The 26,650-nt window shown below is 38.4% G+C and overlaps 1 protein-coding gene across 2 annotated transcripts in view; it reads right to left on the reverse strand.

The window, feature by feature from the left end:
- The window catches only part of LOC114480472 (glucosidase 2 subunit beta-like), a 187,198-nt gene that overhangs the window by 130,606 nt on the left and 29,942 nt on the right, over positions 1 to 26,650 (reverse strand). For both annotated transcript variants that reach the window (XM_028474644.1, XM_028474643.1), the window contains exons 8-9: positions 25,384 to 25,462; positions 2,668 to 2,754 (exon numbers count right to left, since the gene is read on the reverse strand). In XM_028474644.1, the coding sequence (XP_028330445.1) occupies positions 2,668 to 2,754; positions 25,384 to 25,462 (166 nt within the window). The remainder of the gene's footprint in view (positions 1 to 2,667; positions 2,755 to 25,383; positions 25,463 to 26,650) is intronic.

Consider the following 26,650-nt stretch of genomic DNA (forward strand, 5'->3'; position numbering starts at 1 on the left):
TTATTTGACAGATTCTCACTATGGCTTAGCAAAAGGGACTCAATCTCTGCTGCCCAGTGAACGGCCTCACATTCCTCCTCCCTTCCGCTTTCATCTTTTTATCTGTATGAGAAGAAATGAAAGGATGCTATCTGGTATTCTCCACATCCTCGGTTCAGGAGAGGGAAAGAGGGGGAGAGACGTAGAAGTTAGCAATGAGGCCTGGCAGATGAAAACCTCTGGTGTATAAACCAACAATTTAGGAGCTCTCGATAAACACCTACTCAAAGAGAGGGTCATTTGTGAGGTGACGGCTGCATTTTACACCGCCGAAGTAATCAAGCTTCAGCCTATATTAGTTAAAGAAACACACTCGTCGCACCAAGATTGTCTTGTCACTATGGTGTTAAAGTTTTCCACACAATCTGAGAAGAGATGCCGAGCCATTGTTTTCCAACGAATGTCTTTGTAACCACTGTCCAAAGATGGCTTGTGATAATAGGCTTCTGCTATGAATCACAGCAAAGTGCGACATGCAGGGAGAAAAGGATTGAAAAGACGACTTCAAAATGGGCACATAAAGGAAGGGACTAATGACAGGGTCATTTTTTAGTCAATACAATTCTGTGGAACCATTGATTCTGTCTAAGCAGCATAGTAATTTTGCCTACAACTGTGTGGGTCGGTTGCTCGAAGACTCCCTTCAAATGTGAGCTGTTCCAAGTCTTTGAGAAACGACGTGGAGAAAAAATACAATAATTTTTTTGCAAGATCGCGGACGGACTTTCACGGAAATCGAAAACCAGTCAAAAGGGCAGTTTATAGTAATCGACTCATGCTTTCCATGGCAGCATGGTTGGGTTTATTTGAATAAGTAATTGTTGCAATGATAGAAGGATAAAACAAAGTATGTGAATAAATGCCTGCATTTCAAGAAATAACTAATTTCTTGACTGATGCAACCCTTTGAGAAGCTAAACTTGGATCTTTGTAAGCTTAACCACATTTTAGGGTGGAAACACTAAACAACAACCACTAAAAGGGCAATAAATTAACCATTTGCATTTGCTGATGACATTGGACGATAGGTATGTGCGTGTTTATCAAGCCTCCCTGAGCACCACTTCCTACATCCTTGGTCCATATTAGACTAGAGCACACATGTCAAACTCAAGGTCAGGGGGCTAAATCCAGCCCTTCAGAGCTTCTGATTCGGCCCACTGGAGAAAGTGAAAATGACAGAAAACCTGAATCATTGTGTAAATTACCAAATCATTCAGTTGTAAATTGTTGTCGAAAGAACTCATTTTTTTTTTTTTTTTTTTTTTTTACAAAATCCTGCAGTTTTTTTCAAATTATTCTACAAAATCTCACCAAATTAAATAAAAATTGGTCAATCAATAAATAAATACATCAAAAAACATTTAAGAATATTTTTGTATAATTTATAACTGGAAGTTATAGCGCTTTGAGATGACTTTTGTTGTAATTTGCGCAATATAAATAAAGTTGAATTGAAGTGCCAACTTTGTTCATTTTACCGCCAAAAACCGGCGGCCCACTTGTGATCAAACTGGTCCGTATTTGGCCCTTGAACCAATGTGACTTTGACACCCCTGGACTAGAGCATCTAATCTCATACACCAATGTTGCATTGAGCTATTTCGTCAATCACCTACAATGAGGATGCTGTCCAGGCTTCAGTCCATCTTGGATAAATGTCACACACCCTCTCTATGACACACTGGCCCAGCAGAGGAGCACTTTCAGTGGGAGACTCCTCTTACCCAGATGCACCACTGAGCGCCACAGGAAATCATTCCTACCTGTGGTCATTAAACTCTATAACGCCTCCCTAAGATAGTCAGACACCCCCCTTCTGTAACCTGACTCAAACACGGACAGCCTTTTTCATTTTGCTCTTTCTTTCACATAATTTAACTGTACAGTTGACATTTTATATATGTATAGTTATTTTTACATTGTTTTCAATAGATGTGGCTTGTATAATATATATTGTATGTATTGTTTGTATATCTGGAGTTGTAACAAAAATCATTTCCCCCTGGGATTATTAAAGTATTTCTGATTCTGATGGGATTTTGTCATTTACTAACACAACTGAGTCAACAAATGACCAACACAAGTAGACAATGTTGAGACAGTAGCTGGGTTTCCATTACATATTTCCAAAAAAAAAAAAAAAAAAAAAAAACGACATTTCTAAATGTCGACAAAGTAACGCTAAGAAATGTCCCGGTCTCCTCTTTTGTCCACACATACCACATCACGTTTTCTCAGAGAGAAGTGTGTCATGTGACCAGATACATCACTTTCTGTGATGTGTATTTTCGGAAAAAGTGTTTCCATGGCGCTTTTGCGACATCTTTCAATATCGAAACATCTGAAATTCCTCCTCATGAAAGCGTAAAATCTTTTTAGCAATATTTGACTGTTTTTTTTTTTTGTTCTGTTTTTTTAATTCAGGTGTTTCCATTACCAGTTTTTATTTTATTTTTATTTAGATTTTTCACATATCCAAGAGTAATGGAAACACATCTACTGTCACTAAGTAGTGATCTGAAGAAAAAAGCAATTGAAGAGCAAAAACAGGAGGTTGAATACCGATGTGGAGAAAATAAAGAAAGAGAAATGTGGGTGGTGGAAATGTAGAAAGATGGATCATACTTTGATGCTGTCTCCTCTTGTCAGGACATCCCAAAGCGTGTGCTGGAACATGGCGAGATCCATTTGACGCCCTTCTCCCAGCAAACCCTAGAAGTGAAGAGACAGCTGATTTTAATTCATTGTTATGAAAAGTGTTACAAACGTAGAATCTAGCAGTTGAACTAAGCAAAGTATGATATATATTCATACTCGTGACTAACCAACTGCTACTACTACGTCTTGAATACTAGCTCAAAAACTAATATTTTTCCCCTGTAACGCAATGTAATAAGCACATCATTTCAAAAATAAGCAGAGACACTCAGTGACGTGTCAACTTAACTACAGTTACTCTCGAGTGCCTGCTTGTGTTTATAGAATACATTAGGTAAGTGACAATAAAGTACAATACTTCCCATTCAGCTCACCTCCCAATAATCCCCATGGCCACATTGGCTTATCTATCCAGTCCCCTCATCCCACATTAAATCAGCTTTTACAGCCACTACTTATAGACGTCAAATACCATTCATCATAAACAGGGTCCAGTTACACACATATACACTGAAAAAGATCACATTATTAAGCTCCATGCACATCTTTTCACCACTATTGCTAAAACCATAAGCCCCAAAAAAGTGGAACAAATGTGTTGCCTTTAGCTCACCGTATGAAAAGCCACTGAGCCGGTGTGTGCCAGTTAATGGCCATCAGTCACAAAACCTCACGCAAGGCCGGGAAAAAGCTGAATATGACGCCGTCGCGCAATGGGAGGTAAAGAAATGTGACCGAGTGGTGGAAGTCGGTGCACCTTTCAGTGTTTATTCATCTGAAACAGTGTCCCCTGGGAGCCATTTTGGCAGCTATGTATCACAGCAGGCTGTGACCTTTAGATACTATGCACAATTAAGCTAAGCTAATAAACACAGCCGTGGTCACAAGCATGGGGCCTGCAAGGTAAGTGCTGTGTATCACTGCGGATGTGAAGAACATAAAAGTATCTTTGTGCTTATCTAGTCTTTTGAAAACTAAATGGAAAGTGTTTTTTGCGGAGTTAATGAGCTGAGTGCGAATTTTTGTTTAGGCAGTAGTGAATTCTGCTCAACTTTACTTGTGATGCACTTTTGGACAGTTTCATAAAGCTGTCATAAATGAATCATCCTAAAACATATAAAGCCATTCGTTATTATATGGAAACTATACTGGGTACATACTTAGCTAATAATCATGATTACACGATGATTACGGTGAGCCACTAGCGTTAGCAGCGCTAGCTTTTGTAGTAACCGTAGATGTCGGAAAATAGGACCACAAGGCGTGGTGACCGCGTTTAGCTAAATACACAAGGCTAGATTATCTAAATGACTATTTACATCCATCCATTTTCTGACCCGCTTGCTTCTTTTTTTAGGGTCGTGGGGGTCTGCTGGTGCCTATCTCAAGCTCTAAATGTCCGTTACGCGAATGTACACCCTAGACCTATGGTCAAAATTAGGGTTTTTCAACCACTGTGCCATGGGAAATTATTCAATTTCACCAAGTTGGTCTAAAAAATATTTTTGAAACACAGAACAAAATAAAATTATAAAAATTTATTATAAATGTATTTATTAAATACTATATATATATATATATATATATATATATAAAATCATATGATATAAAAACATTTTATAAAACAAAACAATATTTAACAGAATAAAGTTAAACTGTAGTTCTAATCATATTTAATATTTTCTTTTATTCCTATTCAAGACACTTTGATAAGAATGACTGTATATTGTTGACATAGAAAACAAAGTTGTTTTTTTTTTTACATTTTCAGGTTGAAAAACTGTGGTCTAGATCACTACTTGTGTCCACAAACCAGTGTAACAATATCTTGAACAAACTCTTTGGAGACGTGTTCAATGTGCTGCATTCATAGTGCAGGACGCTGTTTGTTTCCATCAGAATATGTTGGTGCATCGTGTCTGAAGGAGTCGTAAACTGGTGAGCGAGCACACGCAGGAAGAGGGATGGAAGTCATTTTTTTTAACATTGTCCTGAAGAAAAAAATCTATTTATTGATTAATCGTGCAGGCAAGTAGGGGACGTAGCATCAGACAGTTATGCGGGCTATGTTGACGACCCCTGTTCCGAAGTGTATCCATGTGATGGGATGCATATTGCTTTAAGAACAGAAACAGAGCTCGTGTAACTCTTTAATGGCCTGGAGGGAAGCTATTCTCCTCACACACATTATGGAACTGTATGAAACCATGTTGTTGAATTACAAAAACCTTCAAACTTACGAAGCTGCTGTTGCAAAGTAGTGAGGTATGTGTCATCCACTTATGCTCTCAAGCACTATTTGCCATCTGCTTTTTTAGTATCCAATTTCTCCGTGTAAGCACAATTCTCTTGATGGCTGACTTTATCTGAGAAATATTGGTCGGTATTGCCTCAAGAGAAGCAACACTGGGAACCACTATGGATTTTAAACAAATGCACTCTTTTGCTTTTTAAAGAAGTCATTTTCTAACACTACATCCGGACAAGTTCTCAAGCGCTATGTCTTGTAATAATCTGGTTTTAGCCACCGCTGCTGCTCTACACTTCATATAGTGGAACTAACCCAGCATGCAAAGATATTGCCTTACAAGCGGTGGATATCAAATAACCTTCTTACATGCTGTGCCATGTTATTTGATATTTCTAGCTATTCCCAGAAGCACTGCTATACAAATACCACTTACATCTACCTGGGATGAGAATATTGTGTTTCTAGTCAAAGTAATGAGATGTATCACCACCTTGCAAATATGCAAGAAACAGCCCAAACAATAGAAAAAAGAAAAAACACAAAAAGAAAAAAGTAGACCTCTATTACTATCAACCCACACAACTGAAAATACGACTCCCACACGGTGTTAGCGAATAAAGCCAGCGAGTGTGCACTGAAGGACATACAGTATGAGGCAAACTTTACGTTGATCATTGTGCATCATCTGTGTGTCTTCATCACTGAAATAAGCTTTTTATTCTGTGTTTAGTGGCAAACCCAGCGACTAAATGATGGATGAGGAGAGAAATGTCCTCCATTACAGTAAAAGTCAGAGGGGCATTTCTTCCTTGGTCCTGTTAGCTGATAATGAAGGGTAATGGAACATACATACCCTCGAGCTCTGTGTCCTATGGGAGGCAGGCTGGTAAAAGAATACCTGATCTGGTGTCCTATGGGAACTTGTAACACTGACTCTTTCTGCGTAATACAGTGACTGACGTTAATCAAAATCGTTCAAAATTCACTTGAAATGTGTACAACTTAAGTGCATCTGACAGTGATCTTACCTTTGTTGTATTTTGCGCTGTATAATATATAAACTTAGCCTAACCTGTAACGTGTCAAGCTGCTGATTTAACTCATTTTTCAAGACTATGATTTTGATTTAAAGTAGGGAATTTAAATTACTACTCTTTCATAGCATAATGTACATTTATGTTATACATTTATTTTTTTGAATACTTTTTCTGTGATTAAGAACCATTGTTGGGTGCATATGTAGTTGACTTCTTGCTTTGATTGTTTTTGTTTGTTTTTCGAAGGTTGATGATGAGCAATAAATACATTGAATAAATGAAATACTGTAAATATTTAGCAAATAAGATATTATAAATTTTAAGATGTTCTGAATTTCTATTAAAAGTGTAAGAAAAAATGTATTTGGTGATAAATCACGACATTTTATTGCACCATTATCGTATCGATCAAAAAATGTTTTTAACAATAAAAAAAACATTTAATTGCGCTAACATATGCATAGGACGTAGTGGCCTAGTGGTTAAGGACACTGGGCTTGTAATCGAAGGGTTGCCGGTTCAAGCCTCACCTGGGCCGTCACTGTGGGATGTTTAGTAAATCCCTTAACCCCGAACTGCTCCCCAGGCGCCGCAAAATGGCTGCCCACTGCTCCTCAGGGATGGGTTAAATGCAGAGGACAAATTCCATTAATGTAATAACATTACATGGCCAATTAAAGGCGAAAGCCCCGATTAAAAAAAAAAAAAGAAAGAAATGCACACCCCTAATTTCAATACTGTTTGTGTAATTTTAAAAATTAAAACAGATAAACAGTAAAAGGAAATTACTCTATACACCATATTATAACACAAAGAAAACCACTGTATAATTTGAATTGGTAAAATTGGTGCTGATGGTGAATTCCAAAGCCAGACCAGTATAAAGCCACTGCTTTATCCCTTTACATTTACTCACTTGAATGTGGTGAGATGTAACTCTTTCTGAGAGATGATGTTTTTATGCCTTTTCTGATTTTATGTGCTGTCACAATATGATTTAGCTTGGATGAAATTATCAGGCACAATAAATAGAAAGTGAGCTGTTTGTTTACTTTCCTAGTACAAACATCAAACCTCTGGGTTGAAAGAAAAAAAGGTAAAAAAAGAAAAAAAACACCTAGCACGCCAAGTCGCCTTCATAAATGAATCGGGATTTATCATAAACCGCGTGTGTGGTAACTTCAAACTCTACAAGGAGTTGATGAAAATAACTAGGTTCAATTACTTACAATAACAGCAAGACATGATTTGCAACGTTTAACTTAGAATATAAAGCTACTTTCCTCACCATTGGCATTTAAAGCCTGAAACTGCTAGCGAGCGACCTCACACTTCTCAAATTATTACAGTATGAGATCTATTTTAAAGCAGGGGTGTCCAATATGTTCATCGCGTTTCCGTTAATCGTTACTTTCCACTTATCTGTCAGATGGAAACAAGCATTGCAAACATGTGAGCAGCTTTAAGAGCCAATCATGTACAGCCAACAGGAGCCGACTACCTATTCAAAATCTGAAAAAATGAAAGCGAGTGCGATTTGAGCAGGAGTGCATGTAGTATATAAGCTGTCTCATGTTAACACTTTCTAGGTTACCCCAGCTCTAACAGCTGAACATGTATGATCTTAAAGAGTAACTAAAGCACTGAGGTTTTGGTTGATGTACATCTAGGCTGGAAATTTTAAAGAATGTCTCGATTATGGGCGTGGCTTCTGAAGCAGTTAAGAGACGCCAAGTCTATACTAGTATAAAATCTCCAAATATGCTAACCACCTACTCATTACTCAATATGGTAAATGGTAAATGGACTTGATTTATATAGCGCCTTATAACCACACTGAAGCAGTCCCAAAGCGCTTTACATATCAGCTCATTCACCCAATCACTCTCACATTCACACACCAATGGGACAGGACTGCCATGCAAGGCGCTAATCGACCACTGGGAGCTCTCTATTGACATTATCTCAATCCAACCTATATTCCACAGATTACAGAGTCGTAGTCAGAGTCAGCGTAGTTTTTATAGAAGGGGCGGAGCTAACAGAGGTGGTTCATGATGTAAGAAGCCACCAAAATGTCACAAACCTCTATTCTCAACAAATAGCAAATTCAATTGTAATAGCCATGTTTCAGCCCATAGAGGGCAGACACTCTTACATGTTTTACTGCAAAATATACTTCTACAACATGTACTTACATTATGGATAATCTGCTTTTGAATTGTAGATTTACACGGTCTTATAGTGTTTACAAAAGTCAATTGAGGACTTATAAATGATAATAAATACGACAAATAAAAATGCCAAATTCAAAACATGAACTAAAACGTCATGTGATGGGCAAGAATCGATCAACACTACTTCCTCCACAAATATATTGCTTTTTAGCTGGAAAAAAAATTGGGTTTTTGGAGTTTAGTTACTCTTTAAGTTTAAAGCTGATATGCAAAGTTTCTGAGAAATCTATGTTTATGTATGATTCTTTTGAAATGTGAAAAAATACCCAACTAGTCTTTTACTATGGTCTACTGTCGATGGTATTTCATATACATTCATGTATATAAGTCCCTCCTTCGTCCTATAGACCCTTATACAAATGAAAACGATCGCCGACTGCGCCCAGCCAATAGGCTTTGACTTCCTGTTTTTGAGTCTGTCAATCAAAGTGAATGCGGAACTGTGCACGGAAACAAGGCCGCTCGTCACAACAGCAAACAGGTAAACATGATTTTGGCTCTTTCCTGACCCATAGACCTATATTAATGTCACCTTGTTATGTTCCGCGATGTGCGTGCAGAAAAGTACAGGCGTGGCTTCTGATAGATTGGTAAAGGCAGTGGGAAGAAGTGAGGCTGTGTAGGGCGGGACATCGAGACGTTTCTCAGAAACTCCGGATAGCAGCTTTAAGTTATTGTGTCTCGAGTACCATGCAATAAAAATAAGGATTTCTTCTATTTTGAAAGCATTTTGAGAGTTGTGTATTCAACAACAGAACTGATCATATAACATCTCCCCCATGATTTTGGAATTTTGGAAGCAAACAAACATGCAACAAATGGTAATAAGTCAAACAGTCGTTGTTATAACACAAATAAAAGCAAAGCTCAGTTTGTGACGGTGTTGTCGTTAGACCCTTTAATCTTGCTAATGAACAGTGGCTCTTTACTTAAAGTAAAACGCAAAACGACAAGCAGGTGGATCGATATATAGCGTTGCATCAGTCTATATTTTTCTCTGTATCCGGGCCTGGGGAACATTTCATAAAGGCCATAAGGGTCGGCTTATCACGGAGCTAAATGCCAATGTAATTATTAGTGTCTGGAGATAGTGGAAAGGGAAGCACATCCTGCAGCAGTACACCATATTTAATTAATAAATGTCACTCTGTAGAGGGACTGGGGGGAGTACGTGGAAACAGCAAGAGAGGCAGGGAGGGGGAAGGGGGGGGAGAGTGAGTCAGAGTGACAACAATACTGATAGCGACTTAAGTGCACGGGCACACAGCCACCTCCGATACATGGAGAAATGCACTCTAGCAAAACACAGGGGGGCTGAGATTGTACAAGCAGGAGCACACGAGTCTGATCATGTTCTTTGTTTAAAGATATGTCATAAAATATGCAACAAGTAGGCAGCGGAACATTCCTATAAAATTGAGACGGCAACACTAATTTGCTTACATTGCAGGTATGGCACAAAAGTTTTCTATCAAACTGACTAGTTTGAGTTTGAAATTCAATCCAATCTGCCACTTGAAATCTACTGAATGATTTTCTGAATAATTCCCCAACATTACCATCATCCTTAGTTATCATTGAATGGAGTTACTGAGGGTCGCCAAAGAGAAGACGTTCACAAAACATATGCAAAAATGTCATCGCATTTTTACAAAATCTGTTCGTCTTGCCATCATATTCTGATTGGAAAGGTGTTTAAGATTTAAAGGGTCCTTTGAATACATACGTTAATATGGATAAGATGCCTTTGAACTGTAGATTTATAAGGTTTTGCATGTAGTGTTTATAGAAGTCAGTTTAGGACTTCTAAATATGACACATAATAATGATATTAACAGATTTATTTCTTTAACTGATGATGATTTTAACAATTTAAATAATGAAATAATTGATAATTAACCCTGTATTTATCACCTGCAGCTTTCGTGATTTTACACAAAATAAAAAATCCTGAGTTTATCTGAACTATTTGAATCTAATTTGTCATTTTAAAGGTTTCACTGGAGATATTTTGTTGCCATCAACAAGTTCATTTTGTGAGATTATTCAATCATAAATTGCAATTTCTTGTAAACACCATTGTTGTAAAGTAATAATAGTTGGCTGTCAAATCTTGGCGAGCATCTAACAACCATCTTCTGAGACGTATCTATTTCTTATCTAGACTTAATAGAATAGTAGATATTACTAAATAGAGAACTATCACTAATCATATGAGGGTAACTCAGGTTACTTAATAAATCCTGGGATCTGTATTTGTTCATATGTGACTTAAAGCCAGTATTTTATTTAGCGACTGTTATTTTGTTGTCCGAACCGACATCAAAAGAAATTTGGGGTTGAAAACACATATTTTGGTGCTTAGTATCACAATTCACCACAATCTCCCCTCATCACTTTATTATATGTATGTTGTAAATGTCCTACTGTGGCAGAAATTGTTGCCAGGAAACAAAACGCAAGCAACGCTTCCTCTTTTTTCAACAGATTGGTGTTATTAGTTTTTCAGCGAGACAGGGCTGAATTAGTTATTATCTACACTGAATTCTTAGGAGAAAAGGGGGTAACATTTTCCAATTATGGAATTCTCTTCATCCCTTGTCGTCGCGTGCACAGTGAGATTGACAGCTTCATTAATTAGCTAGTTGACTTAAAAGAATGAGTGAAGAATAGCAATAGGCTGAGCGTGGCTTGCTGCTGTGGTACACTGCCATCGAGCTATTGTATGCTGTGCACATTTCACAAGTGTTTTATTTACACAAATTGGGATTGTACACTTTTTTTAAAAAAAATGTATGTAGAATTGTATTCTAGAAGCACATCAACTCAATCATTTTCCTGATAAATCTGAGGAATGTTGGTCCAAAAAACAGACTGAGCATATCTTACATTTAATGCAGAATTGAAAACATATGCTAAAAGAGTAACTAAACCCCAAAACCACTACTGAAAACCTATGTATTTGGGTATTAAGTAGTGCTGGTGATTGATCTTGGTCAAACCCCCAACATTTTATCCAAAGTATTTCCATTTGGCATATTTTGTTGTGAAATGTATGCGTGACTGACCTCTATTGGTCGAAACCAGGCTATTACAATTAAATTTTGCTATTGGCTGAGAACGACATTCTGTGACGTCATTGGACAATCTTGCGTCAAAAACCACTGTTGGCCCCGCCAGCTGTGAACTCTGTAATCTGTGGCGAGTACGTTGGATTGAGAGACTTCTAAATAGAGAGGTAGATTGAGTATTAAGTAGCTAGTTAGCATAGCATAGATTGTTCTTTACAGATGTTATTGTATTGACTGGGAGTGTCTTAACTACTCCAGGAATCCCACCCATAATCAAGCCGTTTTTTTAAATTTTCCCCTAGTGGCAGGTGAGCCAAGTCCAGGTAGTTTAGTTACTCTTTAACTAAACAGACACTGGTGTGGCGTGTTGCCAACCATTTATCAACGAAAAGCACAAATATTTATTTATTCTTCATTTCAAACATTGACACTTCTTTCTACATAAAATAGGTAAGACTGGCTATTGTGCTCACGTTAATTAGCAACTACACTGTCCTTTTCTTCATTGGATATGTATAGTGATGTTATCACGTTGTGTATTTACTCTTCGTTTCATAAAAACAATAAGCTTTAAGGCGGGCATACACTGTACGTTTTTTTTTTGTTTTGTTTTTCATTGTACTCAGCTCCAGCTCAAATTGTGCGACTCAATTGCAGAGTCCGACCGTGCGCAGCTCACAATTCATGTTCTCACACTATACGGACTGACACTCTTAACACGATCTGACTGTTCACACTATACATCCATACACGACACGTCGGGGTTTTGTTTCCGTAAATGCAATGTTCAGTTTTGTAGAAGAAAAAGAACTATGAAGCGTCGCCATTACAACAGAAGGAGAAGAAGAAGAACCCGGAAGTGGAGACACTTGCAAATCGCAGCAAAAATAGCTTCAAAAAAGAAAAGGTGGCGATGTGATGGACCAGGAACTGGCTGGACAGACGTGGGCAGTAAGTTCTGTCAATTCTACAGCAGTCCAACGGTGTTCCACCATGAGAGTTTGAGGTAAGCCAGTTTGTGGCACTGCTTCAGCAAATACCCTCACGAGGGGCGACTAGGATTTCAAACATGTTTGATTTTCTTACGACCATACGATTGTTGATCGGGAGCTGGTCGTGAGTGGTTAATCGCTTCTCGTGACCCCATGTATACTACACGATGCACGACACACGATTTAGCCAAGACTCAACCCGATCCCAAAAATAGACACACAAGTAAAATATCAGCTCAAAATGGGCCAAAAATCACTCAGTGTATGCCCACTTTCAGCCATTAAAGCTGCTCATTCAGTGACGTGATACAAGCAAAGAGTATTTGGGGTGAGTGCATTTTGCACACGTGCAACTCATTTACGGCCTTAGTCACTGCTGCTACAGGCAGGCATTCATGCCAAGCAAAGCAAACCCAAATTATTCATTCTTGAATGAATGAATGAATGAATGAAAAGAACCTTGATCGAATGCAGGGAGCACTGAGTTGACAGTGTTACAGTGAAGCCTCTAATATAGGATCTATGTAGGAATGTCCACTAGTTATACCCTAGTTAAAGCTATGATTTGGCTCCGTTATGCTGAAGAGCTTTACTCTATAGTTGAAAGCCTTTGAAATCTGCTCCAAAGGAAGCTTCCCCTCACTTCCCCCCTGATGTCCACCAGTTTGTCAGCCAAACTTTACTGAGAAGATGAGAAAGCTGCACACTCGTGTCACGACCGTTAAGTAAGAAAAATCGTGAGTCCTTCCTTACTTTTGGTAGAGGCCACAAAGGTCGCTTGTCGTGTGTCTTTGCTTTTCCTGTTCTGAGGGAGAATGTACACAACAAGCTGCTTGTCACGCTAGACACCACCTCTCATGATAGACCCATGCTTTGCTTTCTCTCTCCTTGCCCCTCTGCCTTCCTCACAGGGCTACTTGAGTCATGATCACACCTGGGACCCTCTTGTCTCACTGTCAGTGGATCAGCTGCTGACTTTAACCCTCTTCATCTCGTCTTTTGTTCTCTGCCTACATATTAACTTTCTTTGGCCAGGAGAGAAAAGGGATTTGGGACATCAAAAACCAGGGTGTACCTTGCCTTCTATCCTGAGTAAAGTGCAAATGCAAAATGATGGATAGCGTACCTGAAAAGCTTTGATGATTCATAAGAAACTTTGTCACTCTTTATCATACATTACCACTGAATGTGGGAGTAAGCACACAAAAGTGGGTATTCTTGTTTGGTTAAGAGGCATGCTTTTAAGGGACTGTTAAAACCTATTGCAAAGCTGATGACTTTTTACCTTGCAAATCAATTCAACACCTACACCTTCCCTTATTCTTTCTTCATCACATCAGTCCCAAATGACAGCAGGCAGGATCACATTGTTCTTTCAACTTCCTCAATAGATCCATTTCTTCCTCAAGAGACCCATTTCAGCCAAAGTCAAAGCTCTCCCTGGGCAAAAGCACCACTAGCTTGGGTCAGCACATATGCACAAATGCTGCAAAGGAGATGTATTGAAAAAAATATCTGTAAGGTATGAGCACTGTGTTGTTCCTTACAGAGTTCCGTTAAGAGTGTGGAAAAACAACACGATTTGGAATCAATTTATCTTCCTCCTCCTGAATCATGTGCGAGACAGAATTGCAAGAGAAAGGAAAAAAAAAGCCATCTGTGTCTGACTCTTATCCCTGGCTTCTCCAGAGCCTGGATGAGCCTGAGCCAGCAAATGTCAGTCGGATAAAGACCAAGCCTGACAGACAGACACAGGAGTTTTGTCATTCCGTGTGTCATCCCATTGCTAGCAAGCCCAATCTTTGCCGGTCTCAAAAGCCCCGAGATGATGAGGGAAAGAAACATTCTCGGGGTGAACGTCAGGTTGTGTAACTCTTCCAAGTGCCACAATAGCTGAAACGTTGAGGACGTGTCCTACTCTGGAACCCCTGTGGCCTTTGAGAGCTTTCATTATTGTCTTATGTGCTGTGTGGCGGGGTCACCATGGTAACAATAAACACATCAACAGTTTCCTCGCAGAGGATATGAGTTTTCCGAGGATGCTCTTCCAGGAACTGGCTGTCTGTCATAGGTCAGAGAAAATTTGATGTGACTTGATATTTAGAAAATCTATTGATCCATGCAGTTTGTCCACAAACAAATGCACTTTAGGCTTCACTGCCTGTATTATCTCTGCAGACAAAAGCATTAGCTGTGAGCAATAAGTCAGGCTACTAAATGATTCAATACGCTCCCTTATTGACTTTAACTGAAAATGTAATTATATTATGAGTAATTCTGGTGCTCCAGTTGTTTAATGCAGGAAACGGCTTGAAATTAGAAAAGTAAGAGAAAACGTTATTACTAAATTGCACTGAAATAAGCCTCTGTGGTATCTGATCATTTCATTAAAGTTGCATGGAATTAAAACCTTAATTGCTTTGTAAAACTGTATTTAAATAAAAGAAAATGTAGATTTTTTTGTTGTTGTTTGAGAGTTCAGCAATATTTACTTTCATTAGCTGCTGAATAGGGCACACGGTAGTAGTGGTTAGCACGTCCGCCTCACAGTAAAAACGTCCTGGGTTCCTCACAAAATCCATATGTTTGAGTGGGGTCTCTAAATTGCCCATATGATTAAGTGTGAGTGTTTGTCTGGGTGTGTGTTGCCCTGCAATTGACTGGTGCCTTGCACAGGGTATACCCCTGACTAACGCTTGCAACATAAAAAAAAAAGCAAGCGGGTCAAAAAATGAATGGATGGATGGATGGAATGCTGCTGAATCATTCAGTTAAAAATGATAATTTTAATAATTAAGAACAAGGTGGCAGCAACAATGAACACAATGCCCCATTCTCTTAAATATAAGAAACTGATTAAATTGATTTTTTTCAAAATAAATCCTAGTTTTACTGTAATGATGTATAATTTAGTGCGATACAAAACAAACAATATTTCATCATGACCTGATAAATAGATAAATGGATGGAACACTCACTGGGGCGGTGTTGGCGTAACGGTTAAAGGTCCAGTATTTTGCTATTTTTCACCCATCTCCATTTGTTCTAAGAACCCCAACAATATAGTATTTGAGGTTTATTCCCCCAAACTCACCTGTTTGCTGGAGTTTTAGCCCTCTGAAAAGTCCCTTTAATGACGCTTCTAAAAACAGGCCTGTTTGGGGCTTGCATGCATATGCATGAGTGGGCGTGTCTATAGACGCAGAGTTCATGCCTTGCTCTTGTGAGGGAGATCAGTGATCACCAAAGCAATTTTCTTTTGCTATCCACACACTGTTGTTATTGTTTTTAGCCAAAAAACTACACATTACAGTAAAACACATGGCAATCTAAGCGGCTATTATGATCGTGAGTCTGTCTTAGAGCTGCTTCAGGGTGTGTTTATCACAACAGCAGCAGCCGAGTCAATCAGCTGCTTCAAACACTCAGAGTGTTAAGCTTCTCATCCTTTCCTCTACTAACCACAGGAATAGTGCATTGAAGATGAAAACTATTTGTTTTGTCCAACCGCGATGTCGCATTGAGTCACAAACACGTCAGATCTTGTCAAAGGCAATACGAGGCGGTATAACCGATACTAAAAATGGAATTGCTCCCTGGCTCTACATCGTGGCTGCCCACTGCTCCTCAGGGAGGCGTTAAAAGCAGAGAACACATTTTGTGTATGTAGCTTTACATATATGACAATAAAGTACAATGTATAGTCTATATTAAACCGCAGTGTTGGTTTTACCTGTGAGGTAGTTTGAGAGGAGGGAGCTCACGGTCTTATAGGGTAGGAGGAGCCAGGATTGTCAGGAGGAGGGGTTTCGGCGATGTGACGTCACATGCGATAAAAATCCAAATCACCCGTTTGGAGCTGATTTTTTTTACAAAATGTGGAATAGCAAGTGATGGAGGAAACAACTTTTTCAACTTTGGCCCTCTGAATGAGGCTAAAAGCATGTATATCACTGTAGCAAAACCATTATGAAGTGCTTTTTTCACAATACTGCCCCTTTAAGGAAGTGGGTTTGTAATCGGAGGGTCACCGGTTCTTCAACCCCAAGTCCTTTGACCCTAACTGATCATGTTGTACGTCACTTTGGTTAAAAGTGTCTGCTAAATGAAATTGGAGAATTGGAGAATGTTAGTTCACGGGCCAAATACTGACCGATCTGAAATGGGCCAGACTAGAAAAACTATGGGCGGAAATAAAGGGATTTAATTAAGTGTATGAATAGACAGTGTGTTTATGCTGCTTGACAGTATACCACGAATGTTTGAGGAGCACTAAGCATAAGCTCTGAGGCTTAGAGATACTCCATGCTCTCATGGAGCTCTGACATGGTAAAATAAGCAGCGATCGGTGCACTCACCTGGGAAGCCCTAGCCTAGACTGCCTAGGAGGAAAAGATTTGTCAATTCTCCATGGAGGTTGCTCATCACAGTGTGCGCCCCCTTTTCTCAATTGCTGCAGTAACACTTTTGCAACATCAATAGTATTTGTTGAGTGGTTAACGCTGATAAGAATACAAATGATAGCCCTGAGCTTGCTATAAGGCTAGTTTGTCAGTGCAGCTGGTAAGACAGCATTTTAAATGATGGAGTCAAAGTGTTACAAACACAGCTGGCTGACTTGGTGTCTGCTTAGCTTTCGTAAAGATATACGACTCATCCTGATTGGAGCCTAGCCCAGAGTACACCCAGTCCGTCACTGGGTCAACAGAAAGAGACTCGATGCCATTTCATTTGAAGAGACACATTTGCGGTTAAAACAAACATTCGGAAATAGAAACAGTAAGTATTTCCACATCAGTCGAGAGTTTCTGGAGCAGCACAAAGTGATGCTTCCTCATGGAGCTCCTTTCCCTCTCTTGCCTTTGACCTCCCACTGGTTTCATTATTTGTACCAGCGCAACCTCGAGTGCATCCAATCTTCCCAGTTACGCAACAAAAGACGGAGAAGATTAAATGCACAGAGGAAGACGGCGAGGCGAAAAAACATCAAAAAAGTGTCAGTGGTACAGCCAGAAACAAAAAGGAAGAAAAAGAAAGGCTTCCTGTAGATGCTGAGCATATTATCCTCTGAAGCCACTCAATGGCCCAATACCTCAAAAGAACATGACACATTACTGTGTTGTTTTTGCAGTGAGGTTCTCTCCACAAACCACATATCACTCCACATCTGGTTGGTCTCCAACATGTCATTTCCCATTATATAACTGGAAAGCACTCCTGCTATGGAGCAAAAAAACAAAAAAAAACAAGAGGTGTGCAAAGGGAGGTGATGGGTGACACAGGGGAAAAGGAGGAGGAGGTACACACCCGCTCTGTTTGGATACTGCCAATGAGAAATGATGGAAGTCATTGAGATTACGCAATGTAAGCACCACTGGTTTTACCTTAACTACTGGATCATCCACAAGAAAACACATCGTGCTATTGTTAGCATGTGCACACCATTGAAGTAACACCACAGTGTCCATCTATTTCTACAATCGGTAGCAAAGCTTAGGTCTGCAAATATGAAACGCCACGAGCTCGCAATTGCTCTACAGAGAAACGTTTCAGAACTGTAAATATAACAGCAACGCCTTGGAAATCTCCCCAGAACACACACATTCAATCCTAGAATGACTACAAGCTTACAAAACCAGTATGCAAATTTACCAACAAAAAAAGACAATTCTTCGAGGCAGATGAGAATTCTCTCAACAAGAGAGATTGCTCACTACTACTACTTCTTTTTTTATTCAGAGAGCACAGAAAAAAGAAGAAAAAACCAGAAACCCAGCCCATGACAAAACAAAGAGATTAAATGACCTGTGAATGTGACTTTCCAGTATTAGCTCACACACAAGGGGGGCTACTGCCCCCTTGTGGACACTGGGAAAACATCCCAGAGGATTTTGTGTCTTTCCTTCCTCATCTGTATTATGCACGTGTCCAATCTAGTCAAGCCTTTTAAAGTGATGTTTACATAATATGAATACCAGGTGTTATCTGCTGCCGACACATTACAGCATTTGTTGTTCTATAATGAACAGATTTCTTTCAAATATTAGTACCTTTTCAGTCAAATTAGGGGGTCTTTAACGAGACCGACCAGAGCCACTGTTAGAAGGAACTGTGAGATACCTCTTAGGCGCACTGCCTTTGGGCAAAATGTTTCATCTTTCAAAGGGAGCACACTGTGGAACACTTTACCACTGCAGGTTTCAAGGGTAATCTGAAAGTGTGGCTCAGGATAAACCAAAATTGTGACCATGCCAAATCATCTTAATATACCTATGCATACATTATTACATACATAATAGGTTTTTTTTCCTTTCTCTCTCGGTGCAATAAAAATATACATGAACACATATTTTAATGCTAACCATGTGCAATAGGGCTATGTCCAATAATATTAGCACTTTAACTATAAATGCATCTATTAATGCAAACCATGTGCAATAAGGCTGTGTGCAATTATATTAGCACTTTAGCTATAAACACATCTATTAATGCTAACCAAGTGCAATAGGACTATGTGCAATAATATTAGCAATTAAACTATAAACACATCTATAAATGCTAACCATGTGCAATAAAATTAGCACTTTAACTAGAAACACATCTATTAATGCTAACCATGTACAATAATATCAGCACTTAACCCATAAACATATCTATTAATGCTAATCATGTGCAATAAAATTAGCACTTTAACGATAAACACGTCTATCAATGCTAACCATGTGCAATGATATTAGCACTTTAACTATAAACACATATTAATGCTAACCATGTGCAATAGGGCTATGAGCAATAGCACGTTAACTATAAACACATCTATCAATGCTAACCATGTGCAATAGGGCTATGTGCAATAATATTAGCACTTTAACTATAAACATATATATTAATGCTAACCATATGCAATAGGGCTGTGCAATAATATTAGCACTAACTATAAATACATCTATTCATGATAACTGTGCTATAGGGCTATGTGCACTAATATTAGCACTTTAACGATAAACAGGTCTATCAATGCTAACCATGTGCAATAATATTAGCACTAACTATGAACACATCTATTAATGCTAACCATGTGCATTAGGGCTATGTGCAATAATATTAGCACTTTAACTATAAACAAATATTAATGCTAACCATATGCAATAGGGCTATGTGCAATAATATTAGCACTTTAACTATAAACAAATATTAATGCTAACCATATGCAATAGGGCTATGTGCAATAATATTAGAACTTTAATTATAAACACATCTATTAATGCTAACCACATGCAATAGGGCCATGTGCAATAATATTAGCACTTTAACTATAAATACATATATTCATGCTAACCGTGTGCAATAATATTAGCACTTTAACCAACAACCAACCAGGCCAAGGGTGAGGTGCAATTTCATATTGAAGACAAAATGTTAGCACGTTTGTGCTTAAGCACTAAAGCACTTTATCGTCGGCCTTATGCACTTTAGCTGCAATGGCAACTTCATTTCTAATCTGTCCTAAGCTAAATGTCATTATACTTGAGTCTTTGTATTTTATTGTACTGTCCATACTGTCTGATTTTGGGGAGGGTTTTCAGTTTTTTTTTTTTTGTACTTTCTGTTGTACACAACATCAACCTGCCAGGGACTATGGATGGAATCTAGCCTGTGGCTACAATCTGGCACATTTACATTTATTTATATTTCACAAAGTGAAAGTATAGAAATACAGTTGTTTTAGATTGTGTGTAATTAAAAAAAAAAAAAGAATATTAAAAAAAATTTAAAAATCCCAAGGTTGAAAAACACTGATTTAGTGGCTCCTGAATAGATTAATTTCTATAGTTTTTTATCATTTCTGGCCATCTCACGCCTGGGGTGGGACCAAGACTGACACTTTATTTGGTAATTTTCCACTCTGTCTCTCTCAAGTACCCCCTGTAGTGCTATCGCGTACCCCCATTCCAGATACACTGCATAGAACATGTTAATTCTACATGCTGATCTATGTGAGGTGAGCTCTGAAAGAAGCTGGCTACATGGAACGAAATAACAGATGGTGTGAGGAGCTGAGCTGGTATAGGGAGGCTGACTGAGGCTCCTAGTGATTGTTTAATCTGTAACTGCAACGCTTATGAACATGAAGAGGTACGTGTTGTTGCCAAACTAGGCGAGTGATCGAAGTCAGGGGGTTGCTTGCTTTTTCAGGGATTTTTTGTCCTGAAGTGAAGCTGCCGCCATGGCTGAAATATTTCACTACTACCAACAGGAGAACAAAGATTTTAGTGCTCTTATGGGTTATACACGCTCTTCCTCACCCAAAGCTGAGAGTTAGCTCGTACATGTACCGTTGCTATGACATACAGGTCTGGAAGAGTTGGTTATAATGAGACCTTTCCCTGTTTGTCCACACACCACTACCCATTGACTTTACTTTTGTCATTTCTGCCTTGTTACTTGCTAATGTCCCTGCTCCGGCTCTATAAAAGGAATTCCTTGGAGTGTTCCTGTAAAGGAAGCTAACTATTCATCCATACACATTAAGCAGCCTGCACAAAAACCAAAAGACTGTTATACACTCCCATCAACAGGCTTCCAACACGGGGGAAACCTCGACAAGTTTTTGCAACCAAAAAGGTGAGGAAAAAAAAAAAAAAAAAAAGTAAAGATTGGTTCCTTCTATCGTATAGGAAAAACGATAACATGAAACAACCTTCATCTCTCTGTTTATGGAAGACTGAGTACGGGGCTTTATAAGGTAGGCGAGTGGGTAGAAGATGGATAAGTGAAATTCAACTCTGCACAAATATCAATTGCCTTCACAGAAGCCAATTTCCTGTTGCGCCCTTCATGAGCGCATTGCAGCAGTCCAAGCTTGGTCACACATCAGCGCTCCTCAGAATTTATTGTCCTGCGGTTAAAGCCAAAAAATAGGGCAGTTTCTCCATTTTCAAAAGGTTGCTTAAGAGCTCATTTTGTTCCAAAACTTTGAATTTCAGCAACAAAATGAAATCTTTTCAGGTCTATTTTAAAGCAGACATCTCAATGGCACCCCCCCGCCTCCCTCCCGATACAAATGATTGCCTTTAAATGAGAGGGAATCTTCATTAAAAGTAGTTAACACAGGAATGAAAGACTGGGACTTAATGACAGAACAGAGAATGAGAGCCACTCTAGAATATCCCCCTTTTCTCCTCCCTGAACACTTGAACACTGAGGCTCCTTTGATCATCAAAATGTTCTCCTTAAAATCCTCTCTGACTTATCTGGGCTGCTTGAGTGCAAACCAAATTTTCTGTGGAGGCCGACGCTTAGGGAGAAAGAAAGAGGAAGTGGTAAGCATGCAAAAAAAATTATATATATATAATGTTTATTTCAGTGTTTTTCAACCTTGGGGTCGGGACCCCAAGTAGGATCACCTGGAGTTTGAATGGGGATGCCTGAAAGGTCTAGTAATAGATACAAAAAAATTCAAAAATTACTAATTAAAAATGTATTTTTGAAATTTTGTAATTATTCTTCTTTTACAAATTAAACCAACAAACAATCTTAAACAACTGTATATGATAAAAATTGTAAAATGCTGAGCTGGCACAACTTGTTACTAACACTGGCAGTACAGTATAACAAACTTGAACAAAAACTAATTCTGGCGGTCGCCAGAAATTCACAATCCAAATAAGGTTGAGAACCACTGCTTTGCCTTAATCACAATGGAGAAACTACCAGAGAGGTAGGATTTTTTTTTTTTTTTTTTTTTTTTTGTTTAATCAACTTAAGAGAATATGCACCGGCATTGAAAAACCTAGAATCACAATTTTATCTCAATCTCCAACACAAAAGATTTTGCATATTTTGCTCTCCGACTGTTGCTAACCCTAAAACTTGATTAGGATGCTAACACAAGTCTGCTAGTGGGGCTCTAATGTAAATTGCCTGTTAACTGCTGTCAATGGCACCCAGTTTAATTTGCCCTGCTTGATCACCGTTTGTTGTGGTTGCAGTTAAGAACACATTTTCATATTCATGCATATTCATAGCGATTCATCCTCTTCAGATGCAGCTGAATTAATTAGGAACGTCTCCCCCGTTAGTCGGCGAGAACTAACAAACGAGGGTTGATTTTTCTACCCGCCGGGAGTGTTTCATGTTTGTTCCAGCTTTGAGCTACAAACTACTGTCCTCTGAAATCCAAACAAAAGATGTTTCGCAGTGTGTGTGTGCGTGTGTGTGTGTGTGTGTGTGTGTGTGTGTGTGTGTGTGTGTGAGAGAAGAAAAAAATGGAGCGTTTCCCATTGTTTACAGCCAAAGAATTGGTGCCTGGTAAAGAGAGATGCTCAACAAGTTTGAAGTGAAACAGACGCATTCGCAAACATTGCAGCTTGGGAGAAATTATTGTTTGGAAACTATTCATCAGAAAATTTTTATAGCGATTGGCTAAGCAGCCATTCAATCAATAATTCTGTATTGCCATACTGTTAAAAAAAGGTGGCTCAATAAATGAAATCTTAACATATCAAAAAGAATCTTGCTGGAATTACTACACGGAAGTTAAGGAAACTTCAAAGGAAACATCAAAGTGATCATCAGACGCCTCAGACAAAGATTGGCAGTTGTCAGTCGAAACATGTCAGGAGATCAAAGTAAATTTCCTCAGGAACAGTTGTCTGAATAAATGAAACCTTAACATATTATTCAAAAAGAAGACAAAAATAATCTTGCTGGAATTACTACGTGGAAGTCAAGGAAACTTCAAAAGAAAGATCAAAGTGATCAGCAGACACCTCTGACAAAGACTGGCAGTTGTCAGTCGAAACATGTCAGGAGACATGTCTTCAAAGGGATTTCCGAACAAACAGTTGTCTGAATAAATTAAACCTTAACATATTATTCAAAAAGAAAACAAAAATAATCTTGCTGGAATTACTACGCTTAAGTCAAGAAAACGTAAAAGGAAAAAAACCCCAAAAAACTATCAAATTGTTGGAAACACAAACCATCGAACAACATCGTCAATGAAACACAGCACAGGAATATTTTTGTTTGAACATATTAGCAATAAAATTGGCAAAACATCAAATTGTTTGGTATTTTTCGAGCTTAACAGATTGTGTTAAATGGATATATAATATCACCTTAAATCAAGCGTGAGCCACTGGATCAAAAGAAAACCGAATCGCGGCAGACTTTGTGATATCGGCAAACGTCATACGTTGTCCAAATAATCTATATCATATCGTATCGTCACGAAACGTGATTGACACCTGTAGTAAAATGAAAAATGAAAATGTAAAATCTACATTTTGATTTAAGATGAACATTAATAGAATCTCATCATTCTAACAAATTAAATAAACATTCATGTTAGTTCTTAAAGGAATGACTACTACTCACACTATAACTACAAACACATAACCAACCTCCCCATGTAACATAATTGATCCTCTGAAGTAGAAAACAAGCCTTGTGTGTCTGAACACAGAAAGTATATTACATTGACCTTTTTAGTGGTCTAATCTTGTGTAACTCATATTTTCTGTTTTTATGACTAAACATCATAATGCTGGTCGCTTGAGAGCAGAGAAAACTACATTATGAGTGGTTCCTTAATGGTTCTTTTATAAGTGGACTCGACTATAAGTGGAAAAAAAAAGCACCTAATGGCTCCATCCTATAGTTAAAAAAAAAAAAAAAAAAAAGAAAGGTATGACTGTTGATGTGTGCTTGCCTTGCTATCCTCATCCTTAGTGTGTATTGTAAAAGGCTATAACACAATTTGCTGTGTACTTGTTGTGTGCTTTGTATGTATTCCTTTTAAAGTACAAAAAAGCCATTACTACAATGACAGAAGAAGAAAACAGCAGCTAAAGTGGGATATTCATTTTATCTGTTAAAACACTCGTGAAAATAAAAAAATCAGGCATTGAACAGTTTTGATCATATTGTGTTGTAAACTCTGGTGATCTCAACACAACAAATCGCACACATAACAATTCTGTCCAACCACCAATGTTCCTTCAAGCCAGAAGTCTCGCATGACACAATCTAACAATGTGATTGAATGCTGCGTTGCAAGCAATTCAGAACTCATTATTTTCCTTATAAGACATAAGATAATCTAGTGGGGTTAGGTAGGGTTAGGGAACAGGGTCACGAACAGCACTTAATGACAGCCTTCATGACACTTTATTAATGCTAATGACAGGTGTTATATCAAAATTGACAGTGTAATGTCAGCCGTATGTATAAAACTTGAAGTCATGTGTTGCTCAACTGTATTTTATAATTTCACTTTTCCATATTAAAATACATTTAAAATAAAATGCAGTATAAAGAAATAAAGTAGGAGAAAAAGCAAGACAAATACAAAAAAAAATACTGTATAAAAGCTGGTGCACTAATCCTGGCTACTCTATATTTGCTACACAGTATAAAAAAACACGTTATCAAAAAATTCTTTGGGGTCGCCATAAAATTGTGATGTAAAAATGAGGTCACGATCCAAAAAAGGTACACTGCAATAAATAATATCAAGGTGTTTTTTTTTTTAGCTGTTATTATCATACTAAGCTAGGCAGTTATGTTTCATTCTGAATAGATAATAAAATCTCACTGATTTTTTAAAAAAAACATTGAAAAAAACAGGAAAAGGCCCTTGCATAGGATCTATCCTAGACTGCGTGTAAACTTTCAGCTTTAATTCCCCCTCATTAAATTTCTTTGGACTTATTAAGTCTTGTAAAGCAGGTAGATAATTGTCATCTGACGAAAAGTCAGAGCTAAAAAAAGTCCTGGAGTCTTGAGCGTTATGAAATAACAACAGGCTTTTCTAAGGAAGCGAAGCTAATTGACGCAAAGCAGAACGAGGCTATGAAAAGACATCAAAAGGCTCAAAAGATTTTTACTTTGAAATGTCATTAAGGGGAACCACACGAGTCGAAAATGAGTCATCGCATCTGCTGGACAGAAGCGCCGTTACAAATGACTTGAAGGGCAACTGAACCAAAAAAACAAAAAAAATAAATAAGTAGCGTTGCAGTGAGCTGATGAATGAGCTGAAGTAGAAAGTATTTTTCAGTAGAAAAGCAACATGATGGATAAACTCACCTGTGCTTCTTCCTCAGTGAGACTTTTCTCCTCGTCATGGACAAAAACCACTTTAGCTTTGAGCTCCTCCGCCGTTATCCTGCAGAGATCACATTTACTAAAGTACGAGTGTTTCTTATTGTTTCATTTCAATACACTTTTAAATAAGGACAGGTGCACAAGGATTTTAAGACGCTGCAGTTCAATCAAGTTATTCACAACTCAGCCTTGCTCGCTCGCTGAATTAGACATTTTAAGATTTTATACAAAACACGGCACAGATTAAATAGTTCACAATCTAAATGGGATTAACCGCTTTTGTGAGTGAACTCCAAACCAAAACGAAGAATTAATGCATTAATGGGTTTAAATTGTGTTAAGCACTTTGTCCTTTCAACCAGTTTCAATGAGTGGCACAAACGCAATAATACTAATAATAAAAAAAAAAAAAGCACAACCTGTTTGTGGGCCTCTGGGAGGCTCCATCATGGTTCATTTCCTGAAGCAGTTGGTCGACGCTATTTATAGGCCTGCATACTGGTACCAGTTAATCCTGCACTGGGTTGCCAACTGCCTGCCTGCTGGCACTGCAAGCTGCACGCGTGTGCATGTGTATGTGTGTGTGGTGCTGGGAAGGGGTTTGCTATGAAGTAATACTTAGGAAGACAAGATTTTACCATTATCACCAACTTGTTTGTGCACGGGGGGTTTTTCCTCATTATTCAACCAATACTCAATTCAACCCTGACTGAGCCTTGGTTTTGTCTGCGGCTGCTACTTCCTGATAAGACACACAACTTTCAGTGTGATGTAGAAAAGCACACACATCCTTTACTCGACTATAATTACAGATCTTAACATGTACTCGTGGGCGTTTCTGGCTATAGGCAGGAGGGCCCCATTGGCCACTAGGGGGCCCAAAACCTGAGTCATCTGCCACGTCTGAGGAGAATAAAATGTGACCGTCTTTATCATTAAAATGCTTTAAAATAAAGAGGACATGATTTTTAAACTCATGTTTTGATTGAATGAATCATTAAACATGGGACATGATGTTAAACCACCCTTTGTGCCAAAAGATGGAAGTCACATGAGGTTTACCATTTGAGGGTGGCATGGGAGCTGTGTCTCGGATATGGGAAGGATGTATATTTGGGTAGTGTTCCTTTGAATCAGGAAGCGTTTCGGCCTTTTAAACAGTAGACACACTCATCAAAGGTGGTCAGCTACAGGGTGATCAAGTATGAGCTTGCGTCCCTTAATCTAATTGGGCTATTTCACACTTGGT

Source organism: Gouania willdenowi, chromosome 18 (genome assembly GCF_900634775.1).
Source record: "Gouania willdenowi chromosome 18, fGouWil2.1, whole genome shotgun sequence".
In the NCBI taxonomy this organism is placed as follows: domain Eukaryota; kingdom Metazoa; phylum Chordata; class Actinopteri; order Blenniiformes; family Gobiesocidae; genus Gouania; species Gouania willdenowi.